Consider the following 10,611-nt stretch of genomic DNA (forward strand, 5'->3'; position numbering starts at 1 on the left):
TCTCTAGGAAACATCTACTGTTAAGATTCACACTCTGTTCTTTCAGTGCAGACAGGATAAGGCACTGAAATACCACAGTGGTGTTTTCAGTGAGAATGTAAAATTCCTAAGTCAAGCTTTAAAGCCAAAAACTGGTTCCTGTGCCTGAAATACAGAGGAGAAAACACGCTGACATGGAAAGTCTATACAGATCACTTGCCCTCCAGTTCCAGAATCCATGGCTTGCTTTCAGCATGCTGGAATAAAGGGCTGACTGTATATTTTTGCCTGGTACCTTTGGCAGTCTGTTCACATGTTATACATTTCTATCTTTTCTTTCTAGTGGAGAAACACTGCAGCACTTGTCAGTTTTGTAAAAGAACATAAGAACGTAAGAATAGCCAAACTGGGTCAGACTAATGGTCCATTTAGCCCAGTATCCCGCTTCCAACAATGGCCAATCCAGGTCACAAGTACTGGCAGAAATCCAAAGAGTAGCAACATTCCATGCGGAATCCCAAAGAGTAGCAACATTCCATGCGGAACCCCAAAGAGTAGCAAAATTCCATGAGGAATCCCAAAGAGTAGCAACATTCCATACAGAACCCCAAAGAGTAGCAACATTCCATTTGGAACCACAAAGAGTAGCAAAATTCCATTCGGAACCCCAAAGAGTTGCAAAATTCCATGAGGAATCCCAAAAAGTAGCAACATTCCATGCTACCAATCCCAGAGCAAGCAGTGGCTTCCCCCATATCCATCTCAATAACAGACTATAGACTTTATCTACAGGTACTCGTCCAAACTTTTTTAAAACCCAGATACGCTAAGTAACCGCTGTTGCCACAACCTTTGGCAGTGAGTTCCAGAGTTTAACGATTCTTTAAGTGAAAAAATATTTCCTCCTATTTGTTTTAAACATGTTTCTATGTAATTTCATTAAGTGTCCCCCAGTCTTTGGACTTTTTGAAAGATTGAAAAAATGATTCATTTCTACCCATTCTACACCCCTCAGGATTTTATAGACCTCAATCATATCCCTCTTCAGCCATCTCTTTTCCAAGCTGAAGAGCCGAGAATTATTTATGGTCTATTATTCTTAATATGTTGCCTTTCACCAAAAGTGACAAGGTGGTGTACAATGAAACAGTATAATATGTTGAAAGGAACTATATTAAAAAATAGGACAGAAAAAAGATAAATCAACTAGAAAATTAGGTACAGAGAAAGGAGAAGACACTGTAGGTGCGTGAACAGTAGCTGAGGAGTAGATAACTAATAAATCATATGTCAAAAGCGTGTAATTAAACTCTGGAATTTGTTGCCAGAAAATGTGGTAAAGGCAGTTAGCTTAGCGGGGTTTAAAAAAGGTCTGGACAGTTTCCTAAAGGAAAGTCCATAGGCCATTATTAAATTGACTTGGGGAAAATCCACTTCTTATTTCTGGGATAAGCAGCAAAAAATGTATTGAACTTTTTTAGGATCTTGCCAGGTGTTTGTGACCTGGAATGACCACTGTTGGACCTCTGGTCTATCCCAGTGTGGCATTACTTATGTACTTACGTACTTATGTACCATTTGTAATTTTACTTTTCACATGTAGTGATTTTAGTACACGTGCTCTTTTAATTGTGAGCTTTTGCACAAAATCAAGACTAACAAGTGACTGTGATGGAAAATCAAAGCAGGTCATTAAGAATGCGTGCTCAACTAAATTACATGCAATAAATGCTTTGCAATATCAGAATCCCCAAATATTTAGCTAGAAATTTTGTAATAAAATGTGAAGCAGAAATACTCACATTTCTTATCCCCAGGACTTATTTTCATATCATAATACCCCATCGCACACACTTTCCCAAAGTTTAGGGTAACATAATACATTGGCCTCCACCTCTCTGTCCCTTCCTCACTTTCTGTTTCTTACACTTTTACACATCCTTTTTGTTTGGTTTCTTTTCTCAGCTCAGTGCAAGAAACTTCATTGGCATAACATGTAATATAGCGGTTCTCTCACTGCCCTTACCCCCTCCTTTCCCTTCATACAGTGCTGGAAGTAAACAGACACCAAAAGCCCTGACCTCCTGACTGAGCAAAAGTTTCTCTAATAAATCAGAGCCATTGAGAGGACGTGCAATTATTAAGGATGGGAGGTCAGATGCTCTCGAAATATCACAGAAATATGGCAGGGACCAGGAGGATCATCTCAACTTAGCTTTCCTTCTTCTTTCTTCTGTCTTTCCATTCTGACGTCTCTGTTAATATTACCTGCCAGTGACAGAGACACAGAGCAACTCATGCTCTGGGAAGACTTTCACCTTCTGAACCTAAAAAGTCTAGGGAAAATATTCAGCCAGTGGCAGCCGGCAACATTATGCCTGGTTACTAAATACAGTGGCGTTCCTAGCTTGGTTGCCACCCGGATTAGAGCACCTCCCTCCTCCAGGCGCATCACCCCCCCCCCCCCCACTGCGCTTCCTCCCTCCAAGAAAGGGGGTGGTGCATTGAGCAGTCATGTGGCTGTCGGCTCTGCTGGCTCCCTGCCCCAGAACCGGAAGTTGACGTCAGAAGGGGCAGGGGACCGGCAGAGCCGACAGCCACATGACTGCTCAGTGCACCCAGGGACGTAGAGAGACATAGCCGGGCACGGGGTATGACTGCCGAAGTCACTGCCCATCCCACTTAGGAGACAGCCACCGCTCCCCCCCCCCCCCCCACACCCTACCTTCTTGTGTCAGTGAATCTGCTCCTCTCCAGCCTCCAAGGGGGGCCGGGCACCGGGGTCTGTCTCTTTCCTGCTCCTGTGTGCTGGGGCCGGGCTATCACATTAACACAATCACCCGGGTCCCGACAGGAGCAGGAGAGAGACAGACCCCAGCACCAGGCCCCCCTTGGAGGCTGGGGCCAAGAAATGTGCCCCCTCCCTGGCCCCCCTCTTGGCAGCCCTGAGTGCACCTCCTTGCTGCCTGCACCTGGGGTGGCCCAAACCCACCGCCCCACCCTTGGTACGCCATGGATTAAATTCCAAGCCATGTCCGGGCACCACCATTGAATATAACCAGGTTTGTGCAGCCAGCTATCTCTTATTCAGTTAAGTTAACCGCGTAAGTGCCAACTCCGCCCCAGACCGCCCACAAAATTAGCGACTATGGCTTTAGCAGTTAATGCTAAAAACCCAGTTAAGTGGCTCCGACAATCAGCGGATCATCCCGCACAAGCTATTTAACTGGGAGGGGTCCTCTCCCTCCCAGTTACATCGTTTTGAGTGAACATTTTCTGGCCTAGACATCACCTGCTGGTACAGATTATAGACAGGATCTTGCTGCCAAACATCCTTGGGAGCAGCTCAAATTAAAACAAGTGGTTGCGGCCTTAAATACGTAATAACTGGAGTTCAGCCATGTGTAGAACAATTCAGTCCTGACACTGAGACCTGGAAGCTACTCTTGCAGTGTTATCTGCAAATCTTAACTCGGGGGAAGCTCTACGAAGGGTACCACAAGCGAGACACCAGGATGCAGCGCAGTACGTGTTAATTTTATCACAGCATCCATCATAGAATAGCGGCGTAAGTCAGCACTTTACGTGCCATTTAGACACGCCCACCTACACCGGGTCAATAGCAGGCTGCAGTACGTTAGCGCATAACTCGCACTATTCTGTAAGTCACGCAAGTATTTATAGGACCCGCCCATGCCTCACCTATGGGTAAAACTCCCTTCCATTTATACGCTGAAGGATGAATTCTATGTATGGCGCCAAAACATCGCTATTCTATAAACAGCGCTTAAAGTTAGGCACAGTGGATAGCATAGCACGCTAAGAACCATGTCAAATTCTGAGCCCCATTTATAGACCTTCTCCATACTGTACACAGTTTTCAAAGATTGTGCGTCATTTTACCAATCAAGAAATCGCAAAATCTAATATGTCCCTTCCTAAAGGAATCCTACTCAGAAGGAAGGGATCCCCAGAAGCTTAGCCGGTGGTGGGAGGCAGGGCTGGTGGTTGGGAGGTGGGGATAGTGCTGGGCAGACTTATACGGTCTGTGCCAGAGCCGGTGGTGGGAGGCGGGGCTGGTGGTTGGGAGGCGGGGATAGTGCTGGGCAGACCTGTACGGTCTGTGCCCTGAAAAAGACAGGTACAAATCAAGGTAAGGTATACAAAAAAAATGGCACATGTGAGTTTATCTTGTTGGGCAGACTGGGTGGACCGTGCAGGTCTTTTTCTGCCGTCATCTATTATGTTATTATGTTATGTTATGTGTTTTTCTGCTCCTTTTCGTTTGATAAGAACTGACAGGTCCTACGTTGTTGCAAATGACAGCCCATCCCTAATTTTCAAAAGGGCTTATGCTTGCAAATCAGCCTTCCGAATATTGCTCTCCCTTATTAAAGATAGAGGGTGACGGTGTCCTCAGTGTGCTCAAAAGCCACATGTAAGGAGAGGTGATCCTGGCAGCTTCGCTGTGAAAATGATGTAAAATCCCCTCAGGTCTCCACGCTCCAGGGGGAAACGGAAATTTGCCAACGTAATGATTTATTTGAAAGCCAAGAATGGATGGGCCACAGGACTTTCAGCTGTAACAGTGCAGATAAGATATCTTTAGTTCGCAGATATAAATAGCTTTGCTTTTCCCATGTGTGCCAAGCCTTCATTTCCTGTCCTGCTGTACACTACATAACCCAGTGGTTCTCACTCCAGTCCTTGGGACACACCCTGCCAGTCAAGTTTTCAGGATATCCACAATGAATATGCATGAGATAGATCTGAATGCAACGGTGGCAACTTCCCCCTAGGTACAATAATGCATGCAAATCTCTCTCATGCATATTCATTGTGAATATTTTAAAACCCAAACTGGCTGAGCATCTCTTGAGGCCAAAGGGAAAAAATGCAAGTGTAACCAGCTCCGATTTTGCTTAAAGGTAAGGGAATATTCCATCTTTGTTGGCCATATCCTGGATATTTTGGGAATAGACCATGGAGATGCCAGCTCGCTCTACCTTCTCTTCACTCTTCCCTCTTTTACAGTTTACACGGGGGTGGGGGTTAATATTCAGCAAGCAGTGGTCAGTGGTTTCTTAAACATTGACTGCTGGCAGCTGAAATAGACCAAGCATTCAATACAGGCCCCTATTCATGCATCAGCACTGAAGATCTGAATAGCCATTTGCTACCCTGAGTTAACTGGGTAACTACCTGAGTACAGCCCCAGATCACCTTGGCACTAACCGGAGTTGTATATTCAGCAGCATTTTGTGCTTAACCTGGTGGGTTTAAGTCAAGAGGAGACCAGAGGTCCAGCACGGCCAGCCTTTGACCGATTGCCTAACGCTTCCCTCTGCAGTCTGTGCCCCTCATCAGCGAGGCAGGTTGATGGAATTGGCGGCCAGGCTACGAAACATTCACAGTCCCGTAGTGAAAGGGTGTGCCAGCATCTGCAGTAGGAAGCTGGGGGATTGTCTGCCTTCACGCCAAACTTTCCTGTTTTGTTTTTTAAAATTTATTCTTAATTCCCCATGGATTCATCTGTCATGCTGGAACTGCTTTTGCAGATTGTCTCGTCAATTTGAGGTAAAAAAAAAGAATAACACTGTTGGTTTTCCTTTTATCCCAACCAGACAGGGGAGGCTAATGCTTCCACTTTCCCTCCTACCCTTCCCTTTTCCTGAGCCTCTGAATCTTTGATTCCCCACCTCACCATGGGGTTCAGGGTTTCCCAAGACCTGCAAATTAAAAAAAAAGAAAAAGACTTACCACTTAGCAGCAAGATTAGAAACTTCATCGGAAAGGGCGTGCTTGGAAGAATTTCTCAGTGCAGTACTGGAGGGTTCCTCTAATCTACAAGGAGGGGCACAAAGACAAAAGATGAAGGGGTAAGGGAGATATAATGGTGCTTTTAGCCTGTTTGGTTCCTTTCTGCTTCACTCCTGGGCTTTTCTGTTCTCAGTCTCTTTGTTAAAAAAAACACAAGAGTCTCCGTTTTATACTCAAAGCAACGACTTTCATCTTGAAGCAGGTATCACAGATATGTCAGCCTTTAAAAATTCAAAGGAAGCTCGTTTTTGAGGCTGAAACGAGGGAGCAAGCTCCACAGTTAGCTGAAAAGCATTGGGGGTGTGAAATTTGTTAAGGGGAACAGTGGAAAGATGAAATGGAGAGCCTTTGCTGAAGATGAGGAGATGACAGCACTTGAGCTTCGGTTCTTTCGATTTGACATTGACACTAACTGGTTGAGTTTAAACTAACGGATTGAGTTTTACATTTAAGTCCAGTCCAGTCTCGATTATCTGACGTAAATGGGACCAACCCTTTGTCAGATAAGTGAAAAGTCAGATAATATGGAAAACACCGCATAAACCCCTCAAACAATGCATAAAGAGTTCTCGATTTTCAAAATTTGTTCTAAAACAAAGCTTTTTAGTAGAAATAAACATTGATGACATCACCGGGGCGTCTGACAGATATGCCGGATGGTCAGATTAACGAGACTGTACTGTATTCACTTTTCCACATCTGAGTTCAAAGCAAGTTACATCCAGGTCCACAGGCAGTTCCCTGTCCCAGAGGGCTTACAATCTAAGGGCTTCTTATAGTGACCTGCATTAATGTAATTGAACACATGTTAAATAATGCAACCCCCATTATTCTCAATGGGACCTATTTACTAGTGATGCATTAAATGGATATTAACTCATTAATACACGTTAGTAAACGAGGCTCTATGTTTGTACCTGAGACAATTGAAGGTGAAGGGACTCATTTTCAAAACAGAAAAATGTCCAAAAAATGGCACAAAACGGCTGGACTTTTTTTGCCAAAACATCCAAATTGCTATTTTTGAAACACATTTTAAAGACGTTTTTCTACGCAGTTCGAATGCAGTGTGTCCAACTCACAAGAGGGTGTATTGGGGGTGGGATTTGGGCTTTCCCACAACTTGGGACATTTTTTCTGCCATAATGGAACAAAGTAAAAACATCCAGGGCTAAAAGTTTGATCTAGACCTATTTCAATCACAACTAAGTCACAAAAATGTGCCCTAAATAACCAGATGACCACTGGAGGGATTATGACTTCCTTTACTCCTCCAGTGGCCATTGATCCCCTCCCACCCCCCCCCCCCCCCAAAGATGTGAAAGAAACAATACATACCAGCCTCTATGACAGCTTCAGATATTATGGCCAGTCCTATTAGAGCGGCAAGCAGGTCCCTGGAGTAGCCTAGTGGTCGGTGCAGCCCTCCAAAACCCACCCCGGTGCAGTGCAAGGTGGAGAAGGGGACCCAGGTCCATATCCCACTCTAACTGTCAGCCCTCCAAAACCCACTAAAAACCTACTGTACCCATATATAGGTGACACCTGCAGACATAAGGCTATTGTAATGGTGTAAAGTGGCGATTCTAGGTCGGCTGCCACCCGGGGCGGATCGCCACTGCGCACCCCCCCCCCGGGTGCAGCGGCATCCGTCCCCCCAGGGTGCACTATGACACCCCCCCGGTGCAATGACACCCCCCTCCCCGGCGCATCAAGCCCCCCCCCCCCCGGGTACAGCGGCGTCCATCCCCCCAGGGTGCAGCACAACACCCCCTGGCACAATGACACCCCCCTCCCCGGTGCATCAAGCCCCCCCGGGTGCATTCTTGGCTGCTGGAGGGTGCAGGGAGCAGCCGCGCGCCTGTCGGCTCCACTGGCTCCCTGCTCCCTCTGCCCTGGAACAGGAAGAAACCTGTTCCGGGGCAGAGGGAGCAGGGAACCAGCGGAGCCAACAGGTGCACAGCTGCTCTCTGCACCCCTCCAGCGGCGTGCACCTGGGGCAGACCGCCCCCACCGCCCCGCCCTTGCTACGCCACTGGTGGTGTATAGATGGGTGCAGTAGGATTTTTGGTGAGTTTTGGAGGGATCACTGTACAATCTAAGGGGGTAAGGGTGAGGTGCACCTGGGAGCGTTTTTGTGACGTCCACTGCAGTGTCCCCTAGGGTGTCCCACTGTTCTGCTGTGATGTCTGTGTGGCCAGTCTACTAAGAATGCTGGGTCCCCCAATGGCTTGATTTGGTGCATGTTTTCCTTGGACATTTTTTTTTTTTGAAAATGGACCAAAAAATAAAAACACACAGAGCACAACAATATACAGCAAGTGGCCATTTTCGAAACAAAAAGCTGGATGTTTTTCTAGCTCAAAAACAACCATGTTCACTACTGGATTTTTGGATGTTTTCTGGAAAAAAAAATCAGATTTAGACATCATATCAAAAATGCCCCTTGAAGTGACTTCCAAGGTCACAAGCCATGTTAGTGTCGAGAAATAGACAGAAAATGAACATTGGCTATCTTGGTTCTCTGCCCACCCCTGGACAACTCCCCCACTCCTAGCAGCAGCAGGTGGGAATTCCCCTTCTCCCACCGACACTCCTTGTGAACATGGAGGTCACTTCACCCTCCATTACCTCAGATACAAACTCGCATTGTAAGCTTTATGGGGCAGGGAACTAGCTAGACTACTTGCATTAGCCTTGCCTTGAATGGCATTTGGAGAGATAAACATTGACTTTATCGGAGCTTTGACTTTATCCCTTTAAAGTGTCACTTTAACAGATCCTGCCTTCCTTTACTGTATGAAAGCCTGTCCCCCTCCCGCACAGCAGTTACATTATCAGAGAGCTTTCTTTACCAGTGACCCTTTCAGAGCCTGTACCGCAACCACATTCCCTTCTGTTTCTATTAAGACCTGGGGGAAAGCAGGTTTTTTTCTTAATGAATGAGAAATCAGAGCCTGTACTCAGATGCTGCTGTTCTTTCTGATTCTGGATTGGTTTCCTCTATGTAACAGGCATTTCCATAAGGCTGGGAGCAGGGTTTTATTCCCCCCACCCACCCCACCAGGCTGCTCCGATCTTGCAAGCTTTCACTTACCTTCAGCAGTGGACTCCCAGCCTCAGCCGCCTGCTCTTCTGAGCTCACTCTGAAGTTATTTCAAGTCAAAAACTTTTGCTGGGAAAAAAACCCCATCAGGCGAGGGAAGGAATTAAATCGTGGGCTGGACTTCTCGGCTGGAACAGGAAGCAAAGATACACAGCCAAAATTGGGTCTCCTGGATTAAACAAGAATAAAAAAACTTTCCTCTCAAGCAAAACACATTGAAAGAGCTATGTGAGAGTGACTTCTTTAAATGTATCACATCCCATCCCCTACTCATTTTATTTCTCTATACAATCTGGTACCTTTGTGTGTTGGTCACTTTGTCAGTCACACTCCTTAAACTTTATTTGCATTGCCTATTCAAGACATTGCAAGGGCAATTCTGTAACTGAGCATCTGTATTTAAGTGCCACATGCATGCATAAATGTACAGGGTACTGGCAGTCTGGCAAGTAAGTGTACACTTACCTTACGCATGGAAATGGTAATAGCGGTTAGCAAATCTGGGTTTAAAAAAAAGTTTGGACAAATTGCTGATGGAAAAGTCCATAAACTGCTATTCAGATTGACATGGGGAAAGCCACTACTTATCTCTGGCTCACTATCAAGGCATCTTGCTACTCTTTGGAATTCTGGAATCTTGCTACTCTTTGGGAATTCAGAATTTTGCTACTATTTGGGATTACAGAATCTTGTTACTCTTTGGGTTTCTGGAACCTTACCATTTTTTGGGATTCCAGAATCTTGGCACTTTTTGGGATTCTGGAATCTTAGCCACTGTTTGGGATTCTGGAATTTTGTTACTTTTTGGGATTTCAGAATCTTGCTACTCTTTGGGAATTCAGAATTTTGCTACTATTTGGGATTCCAGAATCTTGTTACTTTTTGAGATTCCGGAATCTTAGCCACTTTTTGGGATTCTGGAATTTTGTTACTTTTTGGGATTTCAGAATCTTGTTACTCTTTGGGCTTCCGCCAGGTACTTGTGACCTGGATTGGCCACTGTTGGAAGCAGAACACTGGGTTACATGAGCCCCAGTATGGTTATTCTTATATTTTTAATGCTAGCAAAGCGACTATGCGCTATTCTTTAAGGTGCAGGTAAGTGGCATAGAGCATACATGCAAAGGGATGTACATGTGGGCACAATATGGGAGAAGCATAGGTGACACTCCTGCTTATTTTCGAAAGAGAAGGGCAGCCATCTTCCAACACAAATCGGGAGATTGCCGCCTTTCTCCTGAAGCCGGCCAAATCGGTATAATCGAAAGCCGAGTTTGGCCGGCTTCAACTGCTTTCCGTCGCAGGGCTGGCCAAACTTCAAGGGGGTGTGTCGGCAGTGTACCGAAGGCGGGACGGGGGCGTGCTTACGAGATGGCCAGCTTCAGCCGATAACAGAAAAAAGAAAGCCGGCTCTGACTAGCGTTTGGCTGACTTTACTTGGTCCATTTATTTTTAGGACCAAGTCTCGAAAAGATGCCCCAACTCACCAGATGACCACCGGAGGGAATCGGGGATGACCTCCCCGTACTCCCCCAGTGGTCACCAACCCCCTCCCACCCTAATAAAATCAAAACATTTTTTGCCAGCTTGTATGCCAGCCTGAAATGTCATACCCAGCTCCCTGACAGCAGTATGCAGGTCCCTGGAGCAGTTTTAGGGGGTACTGCAGTGCATTTCAGGCAGGCGGACTCAGGCCCATCCCCCCC

General features: G+C 46.0%; 1 protein-coding gene across 1 annotated transcript in view; it reads right to left on the reverse strand.

Annotated features, from left to right (window-relative positions):
• Nucleotides 1-8,939, reverse strand: part of LOC115472632 (laminin subunit beta-2-like) — a 135,860-nt gene extending 126,921 nt beyond the window's left edge. The window contains 2 exon segments of the mRNA XM_030206953.1: nt 5,740-5,823; nt 8,897-8,939. Coding sequence (XP_030062813.1) covers nt 5,740-5,767 — 28 coding nt within the window. The 5' untranslated portion in view covers nt 5,768-5,823; nt 8,897-8,939.
• Between the last annotated feature and the right edge of the window lie 1,672 nt (nt 8,940-10,611).

This window comes from Microcaecilia unicolor, chromosome 6 (genome assembly GCF_901765095.1).
Source record: "Microcaecilia unicolor chromosome 6, aMicUni1.1, whole genome shotgun sequence".
Lineage (NCBI taxonomy): Eukaryota > Metazoa > Chordata > Amphibia > Gymnophiona > Siphonopidae > Microcaecilia > Microcaecilia unicolor.